Consider the following 19,883-nt stretch of genomic DNA (forward strand, 5'->3'; position numbering starts at 1 on the left):
CAGAATTCCAAGAAAATAGCAAAACACAAGAAGCCAAATAACTTTCCAGTAACATACTTCTAGTTACAGGATTTCATCAGTAAATTCCAGCATTCTCGAATACCAAGTTCCAATCACACCACCAAACTGTATGTACATCAAACAGTTCAGGCATATACGTACACAGAAATAAGCAGCAAAGTTCACAATAGACACGCCTGTACAATACACACTGAAATGAATCAAACTGGGAAAAAAAAAACACACAAACACAATTTTTACCTGAAGTTCAACCCATAACTGAACTGCCGTTCAAGCGATGACAGATGGAGAGCCCTTCTAATGCTGGCTTTATCCTTCTTGATGTGGATCAGCTTATCGTAAACACACCACGGGAAACTAATGAAGTGTTCCCGGTTCATTTCCATGTTGTATCGACCCCAATAGCTATGATGGTAGGTAACATAGTACCAAGCCGACGCTTTTGCATAAACGTCGTCACCTTCCGCATCCGTGTTGAACCACGTCCTCGCTTCCTTCCTCAACGCCCTCACGGCCAATCCAACTTCTTCCGCGTCCTTTCTACGGTCGAAAGATTTTGACATTTTCATTATACTACCGCTTAGTAGTTCCGCCTCTGTTTTTATCCCATAGTAATCCATTAGGTTTCCCAACTTGTAATCATACTCGGTTTTATAATCAAAAGCGTCCTCCAGATAATCCCTGAAACCGTCCACTTTCAAATCGTGATCATATGACCTCAGCGCCACTTCCTTCGTGAACGACTTGGTGGAGCTCGTTTCTGGCGCGATGTCTTTCACGGCTCGGAAAAGCTTTCCGATCACGCGTTCTGATTTGTAAGTAGGTTTATCAGGCTTTTCCATGAAATCTGGATATGTTTGGACGCGTAATTCACGAGGTATCTCTGCTGGCACACCGGTCTTAGGGAAGTCAACTGCAATCGAGAATAGCTCTGCCAGCCTTACACAAGGAGCACTCAGGGCTTTTTCAGGTTCCGCGTCTGCGAAAACAGTGTGGGCGTTGGCTATAATGCCCAGACTGTCATTGACTATATAGTTCGTGAAATACTCCTCGATTTCCTGCAGTGAAAGATAGAAAATTTTAAACATATTAAATTTGGAAAACAAAATAAAGAATTTTTTTATGTTTAGCTAAAATAATATACAAATATATAAGTGCAAATAAGGAAGAGACATTTCCTTTGACGCCACAAGCATGCCCTTCTAACTAAGAAATTCAAGAAAACTAGAAAAATGTCTTGAGGACTTCAATAACCCACTTCCTCAATGCAAAGAGTTATTTTCTCAAGGATATTTCCTTACTTTTACATAGTTTCGTTCAGTTGTAATGTGTTGCTTAATTGGAAATAGTTACAAAAGGAATGCTTATGCCACAAGGTTGAAGCATAAATGAAACAAAGAAACCTGTTCTTGGGAATGGGATGACACAATTGTTCAGGAATTTGAACATTTAAAGCAGGAGTACTTGGGATGGAACAATTGCTCGTAAACTCCATTTTGCCTAAATATTAGGAAAATTGGCCATCTTCTTGAGCCTTGGATTCAATGAATCCAACGCACGTCGTCCATGCTGAAGAGCCGAGTCCATCTAATGTATATCAAAATACTATTCCAAACATATTTTACTGCACAATGTTGACATTACATTTGTAGAGCTCAATTTGATCGCAAAGAACTTGGCTTCCTAATTTTACGAAAAATACCAAGAAATTAGGCTTTCACAATATAGAAACTCTTCGGCCAAGAAAACCAATATATGGAGCTTCAAAAAGCATAAATATGTAGCAAAAGTTAAAACTGAAAATACATTGATAACTAAAACAAGTAAAGACCACCATGTCAGCAACATTAGAGTAAATCTTCTTCCCCGTATAAGAAAAGCAAGATAATGGAGGACAGGACAGAGACACGCTTCTTCACAAATAAAACTCTGGTGAATTACGTTAAGGCATGAAATAACAAATCAACTTACGAGTAATGGACTATTACAATAGTGCCAAGTGAATTTTGAAGTGAACATAATGATTCTTGGTAGTGTTCTGCTGTGAAAGCAAGAAAGGAAAAGAGAGAGCACACCCATGAGATGAGACTTGAGAGTAGTTGGGGAACACTAAACCCGTGTGGCAGAACTTCCACGTCCAATGAAATAAGTTCAAAAAGTGCGCTAACATTTAATAATGTGCATGTGTCCTCTTTCTGCTCAATGTTCTTTCATGTATTGTTTTTACAAATGAAGAGAACCACTAATTCAATCTAAAATGTGTGGAAAGTAGTACCTCAATTGTGACATCATGATCCAACTCCACAGTTGGTGCAGGGGTATAATCCATAGCAGGGATTTGCTGCGGTGGAACAAGATCAGGGTCCCAACAAACAAAATATATGTCGCCATCCAAATCACTTCCCGAGCATTCATTCGGATGAGGTCTGAAACCAGAGACCTAAAGTTAGAAACTAACGAATCTGTTTATACACTACACCCATTACGTGTGACCAAGTTACGTATACAGTACTTACTGATTACAGTAAACAATTGAAGAAATACGTACTGTATCAATGTATCATCCAATAGAGAAGTAAAATCGTAAGGAGGCAAATGGTAGAGCAGGTGAAACAATGCGAAGGCATCCATCACATGCTATAGTGCAAGCCACATGCTTGGCTAGAGAAAATTCTTGGGCTTATATGCATAACACCTTGGGATCCCAGATCCCTGACTAAATAAAGTTCAAAGGTGCATCCCTTTCTAGCACCACATTTTAAAGGCATGAGCTTAATCGAACTAGAAACCATCACTATTAATTGGAACGGGGCACTATAAATAGGCATATAGACGTGTTATAGCATCAGACATTGCAAAGCTCGAGAAAGTTGGAAGGCTAAATTTGTAACATCGCATGCCTTCTTAGGTAACAATCTGCTATAAAGCCACAAACCTTGGCAAAGAGGGGATTATGGTTACCGTCTGGGAAGTGGTATAGCATCACATGACAATGAACTCATGTACATACAAATGCTAATCTTTGTGTCTATATGTACACTAAGGCGGGACGTATTAAGTTGGTTTCATAAGTGATCTAATTGTAAGAACAATAACATGGAAAGAAACAGAAGATGAGGAAAACTATAACAGATAATTTGGACAGGAAAAAATTCTCTATTTTCTTTATCGAATTTATACATAGAAAGAGAAAAGTTCCATATAACTTGGAATCAATCAAAACTAATGAGGGGAAAAGAACCTGTGTAACAAAATTTGTTGGAGTTTGAAAAATTCACAATTCAAATATTGGCCAGAACACTAAGTCGTATGAGTGATATTTCACCCCACCGGCAATGTAAAGCAAGACACTAGTACTCTAGAACCTGAGTCAATAAAAAGATTCCAAAAAAGGAGATTATGATATAACTCACCTCATTCCTTTCTGAGGGAAAACAACACAATCCACCATGTGGTGCAACGCCGGAACATCAACTGCCTTTAAGACACGAACGTCACCAGGGTGCAAGCATGGGTTTTTGGCAACAAATACCTCACCCTTAACAATACGATTGCCTTGGTCCGAGTTGCTTTTACTAATCACGAGAAGGGAGTTATCATGAAATGACCTATTTCCAGCCTCAGAAATTTGAACAAATACCTCCCCATATTCTAATGTTCTGGTTTCATCGAGACATCCCATCATTGACCTTCCTCTTGGAACAAATACCCTTGTTTTAGTCCGTATTTCGAACAACTTTGCTGCCCTAAAGGTTTGCAGCATCATTGAGAGGAATGGTTCAGCATCAGGCTTGTAGCCACACATAAGCATTTCCTTAAGAATGTTTGTGTTCTCTCCAGGAGACATCAATTCCAATGCATCCTGAGCCCTTAAAGGATCCGTTAATATGGTATCCAGTTGTTCTACCGCTTCCCTTTGCTTCTTTTCAAAGATAAAATCATTAACCCCAAGGGTAGACAAAAGGGTGATCAATTGGCGATTCAAGAAACAAGGCTGATATTTGCTCCAGGCCAAAACATCCAATTTCGTGTTGTCGCATTCGTACTTGCACATACTCGGTCTTAAGGACATCTTTGTCCATGATGTGGGATCCACAGCCACAACTCCTTTGTAACCACCGTATCGGATTTGGAAGGCAGACGGAGTTGAACTTTTAAGCCCACATTTCTTGGCCACTCTACGAGCAAAGTCGTCAGACATTTTCCCGATTCCGTCAGAGAAAACGTATTTGGTTCCACGTTGGAAAATCTCTACATCAGGAATAACTTCAATATCATCCCTAGCAACACTCAAAGTTTCCGTGGAGGAACTGAATGATTGACCAAGTCTTGCGGCATATTTTGCCACGTTTCTAATCTGACGAAAGTTGCCCATATCATTTCTTATGTCGGCAGCAGTACGGCCATTTCTGGAAGCAAACATCCAGGCAGAATTATCGCGCAACTGACTTGACGAAAAGGCAAGAAAATCAAATTTCTTATTTCCAATAACAATGCCGTCCCTAAGAACCGATAATATCCGGCTATAAATTTGAGTTCTTCTTTCTTCACTTGAAAAGGGTGTCCGCGGGGATAAATCGGTTGAAAACATCTTTCCCAATTCCTCATCCACGAAAGAAACCCGAAGGAAATTCTCAATATCTTGACGATATTCCCGTAATACCCGATTAGACATGTTAACCTCTGGACCACAGAAAAACACTTTGCAAGGAGTTATTTGAACCCTGTGTACGTACACCAAACCGTCATCTAATTTAATGGTAGGTGTTCTGGGAAGTTTTCTTAAGCGGCGGTATTTTATGTATTCCTCATTGAGCCACTTCCCAGGTTCATAGCAGCATTCCTTTAGATGATATAGTTTCTCTAGGGCATGTTCAATACATCCGATATGAATGAACTGGGGATCAACCAACCTAAAGAAGTTGATATCCAGTGTGGGTCCTGCGAGATACCCTTCTTGAACCAATATGCAGATCTTAAATAGTATTTTGTATGGCAATTCAATTCCATCAGGTGGACCAACTATGGGTACTAGATCCAAAATGCAAGAGAAGGGGAAACCAGTCTCCAAAATGAATGGTGCTTGATTTTCTTTGTAAGACGGAAAATATTCAACCAAGTCCAAAAGTGGAACACCATATGGAAGCTCCATACACAAAGCAGAAGATTGGCCAATTCGGTTCAATGAAGTGAAATCAGTGGCCCTGACCCATTGATCCTCAGGGGTTTCCTTAAAATAGTTGTAAACAGATTGTTCACATTTCTTGTAGATTCGAGGAGCACCAAGCAACTGCATAAAACCAGGGCAACAAATAAGCCTGCCTTGCAATTTATGAGAAGTTGAAGTGATTGTGAACTATTATAGATCAGATAATCAGAACAACTCTAAGAAGGATACGGAATAACCTGATACCAATGGCACCCATCAAACAGGCACAAATTTTCAAGGCAAAGAAGCCAACTGTATTACATTTTATTTTGTGCACATAGGTGGATTTTAAAAACTAGGTTAGAAACAGGTTAACTTAATCAAAGAGCGGACAGACCCCCAAACTCTGAAAATATGCAAATGACTATTTCATCATAATGTGGCAGGGAGTACAGGGATTGACTCCCCAAATCTACAAGCTGTCTAACTAATTCCGAAACTAGTTACAAGACAAAGGGATTGTTCATTAATCAATGATGCTACCAACAAGTACTTAAATTAATTACAAAAGGCTCCAAGAATTTGTATGTGTTGTATTAGATGGACAGTGGACTCCTCCATTTTCCCCAATGCAACATGTCAACCAGTTATGAGGACAAGGGTACAATGGAATATGTCCGATGCCTGAACTCAAGTCACGCTTGGATCATCTAGTTGTGAATGATGCTTGGTTCTTGGTTAAAGAGTAAATTTGTAATAACCTGTCCCAATGAGATAAAAAAATCCTTTTATTCTTTTGAATTGCCTTTAGTTTCAGGTGCATTTCCAAATAGTTAAACATCTCATTTCATAATTCATAAAATGTACGATAAGATAATAGTTTGTTCCATGTCCTCACGTCCATCTTTTGGACACAGGTCCTTGCTATGATGCACCATGCACGAACACCTAAAATCAAAAGTGCCGATACTCTCCAGGAATATGTTCATCACTCAAATAAAAAGTGCCCTATTTGTTTTGAGATTTTGAATTCTGGCGCTCTGGGGACACCAAAATCACACTCTAGACACACAAGGAGTTTTGGACACTAGCTGGACACGTTGGGGGGAACAACCCAAATAGTAAGAAATAGTCAAAATTTAGGTAAGTCTTTCTTGAATGGTAGATGCTGATTGATTGGATTTAAAGACCTGTGTGAATGGTGAAATGCTTTTTTGTTGGACACTCTTCTGAAGGATGTAATAGTTAATCTAAATAAAGGCATAAATTGTAATTTATTCATAACGAGAGCTTTATGTTTTGATTTTTCTTTATATGGCAAAGTACATGCATATGTATTTTAAAGGTGTCCCCACCATGTCATGTCCTCCAATTCCAGAAAATCTGTAGGGTGGAGTGGAGTGTTGTGTTTAGGGTCCGTGTCAGCAAGAACTAAGCACCCATTTACCCTAACCAAATTTAAGGATTTTGGAAGGTCTAAGCTTTGGAGAACCATAGGCAAACGAGACTCATACCTGGGGCAATGTGACATACTAGGAAAATCCTGACATGTCAAAAGAAGTTCTAAACAAAACTAAATATACCCTCTCGCAAATGGCAATGGCAGAGGTCAATGCCACTACCAAGGTGATGTACTGATGTCAGACTCTGGGGCACACAGCCACCACGAGCGGCTCCCAAGGAAATGCAATGCATCTCTTATGACATCTTGAGTATCAAGCCAGATGCACCTTTAAGGAGATTCATGCTAAAACATGATGGGCACTTGCGATAAATTGAAGCTAGAGTCCTGTAGACAAGCCCGAGCATTATAGCTACCACCGCATGACTCATTGCAAACCTGCAGTCGATCCTATAATGGCTTGACAAGTAAAATGAGATTACTGAGACAAAGATGAACCCTCTTTAAACAACGTGGGATGACAACTTGATCTAGCAGACAAGGAGGAAAGTTGTACAATTGTTTGGACAATTATTTCTGAATCAAATCCTAGTCTCCAATGACCTGCTAGTGTTGCAAAAATAAGGCACATAGGTTGAAGGCTACTATGTCCAAAATCCTTGCAGGTGACAATTTCCACCCGCACTGTCATCGATTTAGGGTGTAGCCAACCTTCCTAATGCGGGTCTAAGATAAATGAAACGCTCAAACAAAGCCTACGGCCCTCACCCTAAAGGGCACGTCTAGTACGCCACAAGTTTGGAATTGCACTAATATTCTCTTCTTCCTTTCAAGATGCTCTAAATATCCTCAGGCAACACCAACATTTTATCATATTTGGTTAAGCATGCTTACCCAGAGTCCAGGATGTTGGACTACCTGTGACCAGTCAATCCAAAAAGTGCCCACAAAAAGTTGTTCACTCAGCCAAGCCTATTGCCAAATATGACATATTGAAACCTCTTACATCAGCAATTTATAATTATCAAAAGACTTTTTGGGAGTCTAATCCACTTGAGGTTTTCCTATGTGCGCGCAAGGCCAATCCGTTGGGGAGTATCCACGGAGTCCACACCACATCACGTGGACCCATATACATTGAATGACCCATATCCACTTGGCTAAGCCTTGTAAGTGGTGAGCCACCCAATTGTATATTAAGGTCCAAGCCTTTTCCTGTTTATCCGATGTGGGACTCAATCTTTCACACATGTTCCTAACAAGACTAACATCAAAAGGACAATAATCTTTAGTTTTTCGACTCTTTCCAAATAGTGGAGACATATGAAGTTATGAAGCTCTCTTTTTCGTTTTTAAAGATTTTTGACAAGCTGTCATGCATAGTAATTAGATGGTTACAAATTATTTTGCTTAATCAGAAGCCAAATCACCACACAACCTGGGCACGTAGATTATTTAACCTATGCAATAGACATAACACTGCTAGATAAAAATGCATCTAATTCAGGAGGAGTACAAATGAAAGTAAATAACTTAATGAAAAAGGAAAACATTTTACGGGACTAAACCTGAATGAGCAGAAACTTTGCTGTTTGCCCACGTGGACGATGTAGCTCAATCTTCAAGATGTTCTCATAAAATAGCTCAAGCTTGTACTCAAGAGCAAGGTAGGACATGAAGAAATACACTTTTCTTAGTCCAAAACCGAATTTTACAGTGATATCTTCCCTTTCCCAGAGCACTGAAAACTTCTCCTTCGATATCTGACATCCACAATATATAGTTACACCTTCCATAACATGTTCATATTTCTTTGGATTTGGTACTAAATCGAAGTTCTTTGTGGAAGCCTTCAAATAAGATCTTCCATAATACAACTTTTGATTAGCCAAGGTGATAATCTTATCAGCACTTCTGGTATTGGTGAATTGAACTATGGCACATGCTCTTGACCCCTTCTTTTTGGGCTCCCTAACCTCTAAAGCAACTACTGTTCCTCCGCCTGTGTATCGCTCTATGAATTCCTTAACTATTTCCCCAGACAAGACGTAGGGAAACCCAAACAACGAAATTGTCTTACCCATCCTGTCCCAGAGGCTTTAACTGCAGTGTCACCAACGTAAATACCTTGTCAGCAATTGCAAATAAGGAAATAGAAAATAAAAAATGAACATACAGGATAATAAATTACAAGAAAATCATATCTAGGATTACAAGAGTTCAAAAGACGATTGGAAATTCAAGCGAGGAAACAAACAATTAGCTTATTCTGAGACACACCATTTGATGTTTGGGTAATAAAATCCTAAATATTGAAAAAATAGTCCCACAATGACAGAAAAACAATATCAAATGTAGGGAAATGTTCAAAGTTTTCGGTCATATTATTCTTTAGATGCTTCAGTTAGATCAGTCCCCCTCGTAGGCTCATTTAAGCTCAAAGGCCTCCTGGACCCTAAGTTCCAAGCGCAATGAGTAAAGTAACCACACTATTTTTTTCACTATACAGGAAAATGGAAAGTGATTCAGGGTATATAGTAGAAAGTTAAATGTATATAGTAGTATATTTTTAGCCATTTTATTTGACTTTTACCCAATCCACAAAATCACGAAACTAAGGCATTATTGATCTTTGTTAAAGTATCCAACTCAAAACCAATTAGCAACCAGAGGCTGATATACTAGTTTAAGAGGTGATAATAACTAATGTAGAGCAAATTCGAACACTAGCCCTCACGTGAGCCCCTGACTCGCACATGAAGATAACTAATTTGGTTATCTGTGTTTAAAAATCAAATTTACCTTTTGTTGTGGTTCCTTTGTTCGTCCATACGTTATAATGGTCGAACAAAATATGACAAGCTCTCCAACACCCTCCATCCCATGCAAGATTTCAAATAATGGTGGCAGCTCGTGTAACAGTCACAGTGGTGATGAAGCGATTGCGGAGTAAAATAAGCGTAAGTTCTCCGTATTAAGCCCATTTTTAGGGAACTCAATCAAGAAAGCAGAAAATGGAAAAAGGAAAAATATCTCTGCGAATTCCCAAAGGTTTCAAATCCTTGGTGAAATAATCCATAAATCCGTAGATCAAATATCATTCAAATTCATTCTATAGTAGTAACAGAACTATACTCTGTGTTAAACATCAATGTTCACGTTTTGTTGTTTTTCCTTTTATTCGTCCATACGTTATAATGGGTCACTGGAGATGGTGGACCATAACTTATGTCTCTTGCACATGTAACAAGACAGTTCACCCAATTAAGCTTGTTAGAAAAAGTTGACCAAAAACATTAAGCGGATAGAAAAAATGGCTTCAACAATATATGAAAAGCTCTCTTACACCCTCCCTCCAGTGCAAGATTCCAAAAAATGGTGGCAGCTCATGTAGTAGTCACAGCGGCGATGAAGCAATAGCGCAGTAAAATAACCGTAACTTATCTTTCTTAGACTCAAAGTTCAAAGAAAGAATGAGCCACTCAATTTCCTTGATAAAATAACCCCTATTTCTGTAGATCAGATATCATGCAAACCATTTATATAGTAATGCACTTCAATCTATTTATTCATATCTCATCAAATTTGAACACGAACAGATAAAGCAGCTAAACTAAGTAAGCCTCTCCAACCATACAAGCGTGCATTGAGCCCGCGAACAAATTGATTAAGATATGCTAGATCCCACCAAGTATACATATGAAACCTAACCATACGTGTCCTCTGATTATATGTTCCAACGAAATAGAAGTGATCTATTAATCGATAAAAACTCATTTCATGGCAATTCCCTCCATTACTTTACGGCGTTAGACCAGATTGGCCCCTTTTGCCGCAATTACCTCTATATAGTGTTGAGTAGGATTGGCCAAACCCGTAATGGTTGAAGCAATTACAGGCCTGAAAGTTTTTTCCTCCTTTACACAATATAAAAAGAAAACTTTTATAACATGTTTTATTGTTTTCAATTCACAATCACATTTGCCTTGCTTAATTTTCAAACTAGGTTTTAGTGGATTTTGTTTAGTTTCTAGTCATTATCAAGTATCAACATTTATACAAACTTTACGTAGTTTCAAGTTGGTACTACATTTTATGTTTTGTTTAACGATTTTATCTTATCTTTTCTTTTTCAATTTTGTATTTTGAGTGCACATATCAGTGTTTTCATAGGCGCACGAGGCACATCCGAATACCTACAGGTGAGGTGTAGTTCTCGAAGTGCATTTGAGGTGCCCCTCACTTTCTTCCAGATCTGTTTAAGATCTCATCTCATCCATTGATTCATAAGGTATTATAAGGTGAGAAACACTACTTAAAATCCTTCATTTGAAAGGGCTTCGATCAACAATCCTAGCTGCAACAAATGAGCACGCATTGTGAAAGGATCTCGTGAACCGTAGATGCTGCTGCTTCTTCTCTGTTTTACGTATACGTATATAATTTAGAAAATGAAGTAATTGGTACAGATGACGACTAATAGTAATAGGTGTACATAATTCGAGAGCTGTCAGCAGGTGCTAGGAGCCAGAGCTCAGCATGGCATTTTATTATGTCTCCAAAGTTGAATTTAATATGTTAGATTTTATGGATGTTATGTTTTGGTTTATGGTATTTTGAATTAGAATTTCTTATGTTGGAAATTTTTCCTATATTGGAATTCTATCCTTTTTTGTAACTTGTGCCTTTCTTTGATGAGATGCATCCAGGCGTTATGCCTAGGCTTTAGGGGACCATGGCACCTCAGTGCGCTTAGAGCCTTTTAAAGCACTGGTACATATAGATACTTCGTCCATTATTCTGAGGAGTCAAAAAAATTGAAGCATGTTTGATGTCGATAGCCATTGGGTCAAAAAACAACTCTCGTACAATGTGCCAAAAGTACAAATATAAAAGTAAACACATAATACCCAAGCTTATTCAAAAGATTGATATCCTCAAACCAGACAGATACAAGTTAAGAATCAAAGGATCGAGTGAAAACAAAAAAAAAAAAAAAATTCCGAGTGGGAAATATTGCAACACTAAACCAAGCTCATCTAACCATCATAGCAACTTAAATATAATTTGAAGTTTGGACATAGTACGTAGATCTATATGTTTGTACGTGATTTCAAAGTAATTTTAGCAATTGATAAACATGAGAATATATATATATATATATATATATATATATATATATATATACACACAAATTATCAAGTGAGGGATCCCTCACTTTGTTAAAATGCGGGACTTTCATTTCCCGATCAAATTTTGAAAATCCGAACAGTTCAATGTGTGCAGAACGTGATTTTAAGGGTCCCCGCGAGAAATCAGCAAAAAAAATGATCGGGAAGGGCTTCATCCGAGCAGTTTTTTTTGAACCGTTCAATGAAAACTGCTCGGATGAAGCCCTTCCCGGTCATTTTTTTTGCTGATTTCTCGCGGAGACCCTTAAAATCACGTTCTGATCACTTTGAGCGGCTCGGATCATCGAAATTCAATCGGGAAGGAAAGTCCCGCATTTTAAAAAAATAAGGGATCCCTCACCGGAACCTGACTGTATATATATATATATATATATATATATATATATATATATGTATGTATATATACGTATGTATATATGTATAAAGATTAGTGTCATAAGCAGAATTTGCTGAAAATAGAGTTGCAATTTCCATAACAAAGTTGTAATGGTCTTTACGGACGTTACCTAACCAGAAAATCTGTTACAGCTATGATTTTCAATCACAGCACTATAGTGGTCGCAGCGGTTCGTGGTAACCACCCAAATAGGTACATAACACTTGCGGTCCTGCAGCCTATTTTCAAACCATCCATGCATAAAGAGAAGCAAAATGCAGTTGCTGACAATGTAAACAAAGTGACTTTAAACCAAGACCTCCCTAAACCTGAGCTCCAATACATGTAGACCACCAACTATTCCACAAGCTTAAGCTTTTAGAAAGCCAGTCCCAAAATGTATATCGGGCTCTCCAAACTTTTAAAAGAAACTGACATTCATTTTTTTTTCATTTTAAATCCACCTCCCAATGATATCTATTTGAGAATTTTTTTCCTAGCTCCAGTTGTTCCATGACGTTATGAGTGATACTTACAACCAAAGTACTACAATATAATATTGGAATCATCTTATCTTCTATCAATGCTACCCTTAATACAATGATAAATTTAAAAAATGATGAATTTAGGAGTGATATGGTTACCGTAGATGATAGCACTAAGGGGAAGGGTAGACCAAAATTGACTTTAGAGGCGGTCGTTCGAAAAGACCTATATTTCTTGGATATCACAGAACACAATACCCTCGACAGAACTCAATGGAGACAATGGATTCTAGTAGCCGACCCCCATTGATTGAGACTTAAGGCTCAATTTGTTTTAGTTATTATCGTAGCCACCGGCAGCGTAATTTATCCTTTAAATCAATCTTTATGACAGGTCAAAACAAACGAGCCTAATAACATTAACAAAATATTAAATGGAAACGTAGGACAAGGTTCACTGTCATTCCGAAGAGACAAGGGGAAAAAAGTAAAACCATCCGGTTAAATGCTCTGCAAATACTTGCGAACTAAATAGTTAAAAGGCTTCCTAAGGTGTTCTTATATTAATGTCTGCGAACTGCATGGGCAATACCTGAAATAGAGTCAGTCATGGCTAATGTGCTATATAATCAGCCATGTTAAGAGTTTTCTAGTGGACATTTCACACAACCACCGTTTCAATACATGAGGTTTTTAAATCTCTTTGCTTGCACATATTCTTTTGTTACGTAGAAAGTAAACTAACAATTCTCATTTCTCAGAATGTGACCAAAACCACATCACTAAAACTTAAACACTGTCAAGGTTGGTCAAAACTCATGAGAATAACTGCCATTGGTGCTTTCAAGTATGTGTGATAAATTTCACAAAAAGAGAAAGAACCAATTTGGCAAAGGCTTGCTCTAATAACAACAGAAAGGGACTAAACCTTGAACAGAATGGTTTTGAACTATAAAATCAATTGTTCACTCAATATTGGAACCGTGTATAGATCAACTTTTCGAAAAAAATGTAAAACCAACTTGGAAAAAGAAAGTAGAAAATAAACTGAAACGAACAAATATAAACACATCCAAAGGTCATCAATTTTCTGCAGGCACAGTTAGTAGGAAAATGTTTTGGACACAGCTGTGTCCATAGCGGCCGATGGGTTTGCAATCACGTGCATACTTCTCCAGTTAATTGTGCAAGGATATTAATTTTAAGTTTGCGGGGAATACGTTAGAGCATCTCCACCCCTTACTCAAATTTTCACTCAGATTTGAGTAAAAGCTTCATTTGGTATTGTGTGCTCCAATGATGGGCAAACTCAAACCCAAGCGCAAATATGAGCAAAAACTTCATTAATGGCAGAGTCGTAAATACAAGAGTGTGAAATTTGCCTTAAAAAATTTGAGTAAAACTCAAATTTGATATAGGTTTGTGGAGGAGCCTTTTAAGAATTTTTACTCAAATTTTGAGTTTTAGTAGTAAGGAGTGGAGATGCTCGTAGTACACAATAACAAGTACAACTAATGTCACATTGAAGAGTGAATTTCTAGCATTCTACCAATTGAAATTTTATACTCCCTCTATCGCAAAGTAATATTTTATTATAAAAAAGACGTGCAATTTCTGGATAAAAAATAAAGAACCTCCGTGTATACTTTTTTGAATTTCTTCAGTCTTCACACCAAATGAAAGAACTAATGAGATCTTGAATTTGGTTAAAAAAAAATTATAGAATTATGCACGAAATTATCTTTTTTTTATCCGAAAATCACAATTATTTATATGAACTTTTGGTACTGATGATACTTTTTTATGTTTCTTTCTCTTAGGTTTACAGGAAACGAAACCAAGAATTAATCAAAATCACTAAATCAGGACATAAACATTGCATTTGGTGAAAACCCACAAATAGTAAAGCTTAAAGAAGCAAATTCAGCACCCAAAGAAGAGTTCACATTGCGAGGATCGTGCCTGCCAAATATAGAGACAGAATTCCCGAGATAGAAAGATAAACTGATCAAGGTTAATGCAAGTGAAGAGAGAGAGAGAGAGAGAGAGAGAGAGAGAGAGAGAGAGAGACTCACAAGAAGATGCAGAGACCTCAGCCGCTACTACTTTCTACTCCATCACACAAGCAGAACCTGAGAAAATTCACAGGAGAAAAAGACCATATATGTAGTCGATTACAGAGACAGAGAAAGATACATTCTTTTCAACGTAGTGAGAGAAAGTTGACTGGGGATTGACGATCAAACTCAGCCCTCCCTCCCTCTCTCTCTCTCTCTCTCTCTCTCTCTCTCTCTCCTTATTATTAGCTTATTAGCTCCTCCCTCTCTCCATATGATATAGGCAAAACAGTTGGGAAATATAATCCCCTGTTACGTAGGACCTTTCTCATTTTTGTAAACTTAAGTATTTTTCTTCTTCGTTTTGTGTGTTTTGTTGGTCTTTTCTGAATTTTCATTAGATTCGTGTCATGTTTTTTAGATTAATTATCCGTTTCGACGATAGTAGGAATCTAAAATGTACAAAATTATGAGGGAAAGCAAAAACAATTCACTAAAGGCGAAAAAACTATCAAATAACTGTCTTATTTGCTTAAAATGCTGTCTTATTTGAATTTATTCAACATCGGCCAATATTTTTATATCTTTCAATTTGTCTAGTCGAGGCGAACGATTAACCACAAAAATTACAACAAAAAGCTAAAAAAAAATTTACAAAAAAAAATATCGAAATAAGTTTCAGACTTAAAAGCTTACACCCTGTTTGAAAACTGTATAGAAAAAAGAGAAAAACGGGAAAGATAATTAGAGGTAACAAAATCAGCAAAAGATACTTTCAACAAGGTAATTCACTCGCTACACCATTTTAGTTAGCTCTCTCACTCTTCAGATTTGAAGAGTAACAATTGACTTTTTAAATTTTGACTTCATAGATAACAATATTTATGATTTCCGTCTAGTTATAGTTTATTTGATAAAATGGATCTCTTAAAGTGAAAGTGTAATGAAAATTGAGAAATTCGGTATTTCAAAAGACTCTTGAATTGCACTTGTAGTAAGTGGCTCTTCAACTTATCCCAGGTGTCACCAAAACAAAATTTGGCGTACCAATTTGCTACCTTCTTTGGAGGGTGGTGGCTGGCTCCAAAATTTCGATCGGCTGGCTGAATAAAGAGAATAACTTTCATTTGAAATATATTCTCCTGATATTAGTATATCTTTGTATTCTGGTATTAATATAAACAAGTGAATTTATTTTGTTTTTCTTGGAGTAACTAATACGCATATGTGCTTATTACTTATTTATGAAAGTATTTCAAAAACTTTTATAGGCTAATGTAAATTGTTTGAATTCAGCCTAGATCTAAACCATAAACCAAAAGATATTACTATATTAAGGCTGTGTTCCACAACCCAAATAAGAACTTATTTTTTGTTGAATAAGAAGGCTTGTTCCCCAAAAAATAAGGAGGTGCTTATTTTTCAGAATTTATATAGGAACCAATGGGTGCCAGAGAGAGAAATCGTATCAGCGGCTGCGCCGGGTCATCTCCGGCCACTGGACGGCCGATCTGAGCCGTCCAAAAATTCTAAAAAAAAAAACCAAGGGGGCCATCGCGGAAATCAACGGCATCCGAGGTGTGTAGGGTGCATGATCCGAGCACCCATTTTTCCGTGTATATATGATCATCACATATACACGGAAAATGGGTGCTCGGATCAAGCACCCTACACACCTCGGATGCAGTTGATTCCCGCGATGGCCCCCTCGGTTTTTGTTTTTTGAATTTTTGGACGGCTCGGATCGGCCGTCCGGTGGCCGGAGACGGCCCGGCGCGGCCGCCGGTACGATTTCCCTCCGCCGGCGCCCATTATCATAGCAACAGTCTTGTTTTTTTGTATAAGACAACTTCAAGCTAAAAAATCATGTGTTTACGCAAATAATTTTCCTATCACTATGGATCTTGTTTGATAGATCTCATTGAGATCTTTAATACGGTGCAAAAAAAAATTGAATTTTTTTTTTATTTACATGATTTTTGAGTTTGAAAATGTGAAAGGAACTTTTTATTTGGGTTTTGTGGAATGACCCTTCTTATTTTTTAAGGAGAAGTGGCAAAATAAGTACTTATTTTTTAAGAAGGTTTCCGGAACGGGGCCTAATAACACTTAAAATAATCAAAACAATGCTTTACCAATTTCTAAGAAAGCGGGTGGGACAGATCCTTGTCGGCCACAACAGTTTCGTCCAGCTTTTGGAGATGCTCTTTGAAAGGGAAGTATGAAAAAGTTGACCATAATTTTTTTAATTAATTTATTTTCTCCTCTTTTTTCTTCAACGGCAAAACACATAATGCCGAAAAATATGGAGTATTTTAAAAAAAAATAATCTTTCAACTCCCTTTTTATACCATTAACTCCTTTTCTTGTTTTTATCCAAGCAAAATTACCAAAGTAATCATACTAATGGCGTAATCAAAAATGGATAACCAAAAGTTGACACATCAGCTTTTGATTATCCATTTAAAAAGTTGCTAAGCTTAACAATGTTGAGGTCCACAATGGTCACTTTTAGTCCATAACTAAAATACGGGATACACTACAATTACACTCTCTCTCCCCTTGTATTTTCCACCATTGATCACTTCCCTTCATTACACTTTTTTTTTAGCAAAAATATATCGGTTTTCTCCTTTAATTTTGGAAAAAAAATTGGTGACTTCCTTCCCTAATATTATGAATTTGGAAAAAAAATCATGTACTCAAAAAAAAAAAAAAAAGATGTGTTTTTGAATTTGTAAAAAAATGTAAGGTTCTTTATGTACTCAACCACAGGGAGAGGAACGAAAAAAGAATAAAATAAAAACGGAAAAAAAAATGAAATACCTTAATGCGGCGACAAATGTTTTTCACCATTGATCACTTTCCTCCATTACGGTTTTTTTTGGGCAAAAATATATCGATTTTCTCTCATAATTTTGGAGAAAAAATTGGTGACTTCCTTCCCTCATATTATGAATTTGGAAAAAAAATTATGTACTCAAAAAAAAAAAAAAAAACAGATGTGTTCTTAAATTTGTAAAAGAATGCAAGGTTCTTCATGTACTCAACCACAAGGAGAGGAACGAAAAAAAACGGAAAAAAAAGTGAAATACCTTAATCCGGTGACAATGAGTTGAATTGTAAATGATTGAAAGATATGAGCTTCACTTTTGAAGGGAAAGAAAAAGAAAGAGTTTGTGGCCGAAGAAAATGAGATATAGAGCACGCGAAGAAAATACCATTTGAAACACGCGTGTACATAAATTTTAGAACCAGTTAACTTATGTGGTGTGATATTCACAAATTTTGATTATTGAAAAAGGTTGCTAGTTTTGGTTATCCAAAGCCCAAAATTTGATTATTTCTAAGAACGTTGTTAAGTTTGATTATACTATTATGAGCCATCTTTTACCCCAACATTGTTAACTTTAAAAATAATTTGCTTTTGATTATGCCACTGTGGATGGCCTAACTCACTTCGGACATGCAAAGGGCATTTTTGTCATTTAGAAGAAGAAAAACAAATAAAATGATGCAAATGAAATGAGTATAAAAATTATTTTCCTTTAAAATACTTTTCATTTCTTTCTGTAGGTTTCAAAAGTAAATCTGTTGATGTTGTGAAGATTACGTTGCTTTCATAGCATCATCCAATCAAAGACAAAATATAACGCACTTGTACTAGGTTTGACACATGTTGATTTTTACAATTGCTTGCAATATTTGTTAAGTCGTTAGTGGGTGAGTGATTATTTGGCGCTCCTGGAGTACCGCTATGTGCTGTTCTGGAGAAAAAAGCTACATACTTTGTGACAAAACTCACACTAATGAGTGGAGAAAAATGACATTATAGCATCACAGGACGGTGATACAGGAACATTCATTCTACGTAGTAGAGTGGTATTTAGGGGGAAGCGAGGACTACTAAGGTTGATTTTGACATAATTTAATTTGAACAAGTTTATAAACACAACAACACGAATAATAATTTACACATGCATGTTAACGTGGTACTGTATTAGTATGATTGGCAATTGGATAACAACTACTTTGCAACCACTATTCATAAAGTGTCACGTCAACATATTGTGTAAATTATATTGTATAATAAATTAGTACACTTTCTCTTTAATTTTCTAAGATAACATTGGTTGTTATTGAGTTTTAGCACATGAGTATGACATAGGTATTTTATGATAAGATTGACCTCAGTTTATTGAAAAATTACTAGATAGTGGTGGGGCGTTGTTACGTGACGTCATAATTCTCTTTACAACTATACATTCACGCATAGTTCATAATCAAGAGTAAGAACTTTAGATAATGATATTGGCATGGAGGGCGTTGGTGCACGTGACGGTATCTTAAAGACCACTGGATAATAATTAGGGTCTTGCTAACCTCTGCTCGCTATTGATAATTAATATGCAAATAATGCGAAACAAGTTTGGATTTTAATATCTATCTCACAGATATTAATACACTTTTACAGATATTTCAATAAACTATTTTTTGAATATTGATGTACCTCATACATATTATCCAGCGCCCTTAGAACTGAGGTTAGCATCTTTCTAATAATTAACCCAGTCCTCTTAGTTGTATTTATCCAAGGCAATGTGTCATAAGCAACATGTAGATTCATAGAAGGTGGGGGTGGTTATTATCCGACTCAAATTGTGGATAAGCTCTAGAAGAATGATGCTTTTTACATTATTGATTTGCTTTTAAAATTTTGTAAAAATAAATAATAAATTCAGGAGTGCCCCTGGCCCTGGAACAAGTAAGTTTTACGTTGTTGGTTTACGTAGTGGCCCCGGAACGAGTGGTTAGTTTCTTTTCTTCTGTTTTCTCCATCCCTTCTCTCTTGTTTTTTTTTTTAATTTATAAAATCTGACAAATCTTATATTATAAAATAGAGCGATTTTCTTTAAAAATGTCTAAACATACAAACAAAGTAGCATCTATAGTCATTCGATGGTACTCTCTTAGAAGGTTGTAGTCGTCGGATTGAATGAATATTTTCTATTATATACTTACACTAATGTAAAAAAAGAAGTTACACGTTTCCCTGGTAGAGAAATATACACCCCTTTCTTTTTCAATTGATTTCCTTACCTTCAATTCAATATTTGCTTTTAAGTTGATTCCTTTTAGGTTGATTTTTCTATAGTAAAAAAAGAAACAATCATTTTTGGATTCATACGCGAAAAGGAAAC

General features: G+C 36.7%; 2 protein-coding genes across 6 annotated transcripts in view; both read right to left on the reverse strand.

The window, feature by feature from the left end:
• Window positions 1-16: 16 nt before the first annotated feature.
• The window catches only part of LOC131301679 (probable RNA-dependent RNA polymerase 1), a 69,494-nt gene continuing 49,627 nt past the window's right edge, over window positions 17-19,883 (reverse strand). For both annotated transcript variants that reach the window (XR_009191389.1, XR_009191390.1), the window contains one exon: window positions 17-197. The gene's annotated coding sequence lies outside the window, so the exon portion shown is untranslated. The remainder of the gene's footprint in view (window positions 198-19,883) is intronic.
• The window catches only part of LOC131301680 (RNA-dependent RNA polymerase 1-like), a 69,367-nt gene continuing 49,500 nt past the window's right edge, over window positions 17-19,883 (reverse strand). The window contains exons 1-6 of one of the 4 annotated variants that reach the window (XM_058328059.1): window positions 14,701-14,831; window positions 12,271-12,424; window positions 8,141-8,675; window positions 3,435-5,311; window positions 2,297-2,447; window positions 17-1,079 (exon numbers count right to left, since the gene is read on the reverse strand). In XM_058328059.1, coding sequence (XP_058184042.1) covers window positions 258-1,079; window positions 2,297-2,447; window positions 3,435-5,311; window positions 8,141-8,656 — 3,366 coding nt within the window. In that variant the 5' untranslated portion in view covers window positions 8,657-8,675; window positions 12,271-12,424; window positions 14,701-14,831 and the 3' untranslated portion in view covers window positions 17-257. Of the gene's footprint in view, window positions 1,080-2,296; window positions 2,448-3,434; window positions 5,312-8,140; window positions 8,676-9,374; window positions 9,645-12,270; window positions 12,425-14,700; window positions 14,842-19,883 lie in introns of those variants that run through there. The other 3 variants (XM_058328058.1, XM_058328060.1, XM_058328061.1) reach the window with 3 other exon arrangements.

This window comes from Rhododendron vialii, chromosome 9a (assembly GCF_030253575.1).
Source record: "Rhododendron vialii isolate Sample 1 chromosome 9a, ASM3025357v1".
In the NCBI taxonomy this organism is placed as follows: Eukaryota; Viridiplantae; Streptophyta; class Magnoliopsida; order Ericales; family Ericaceae; genus Rhododendron; species Rhododendron vialii.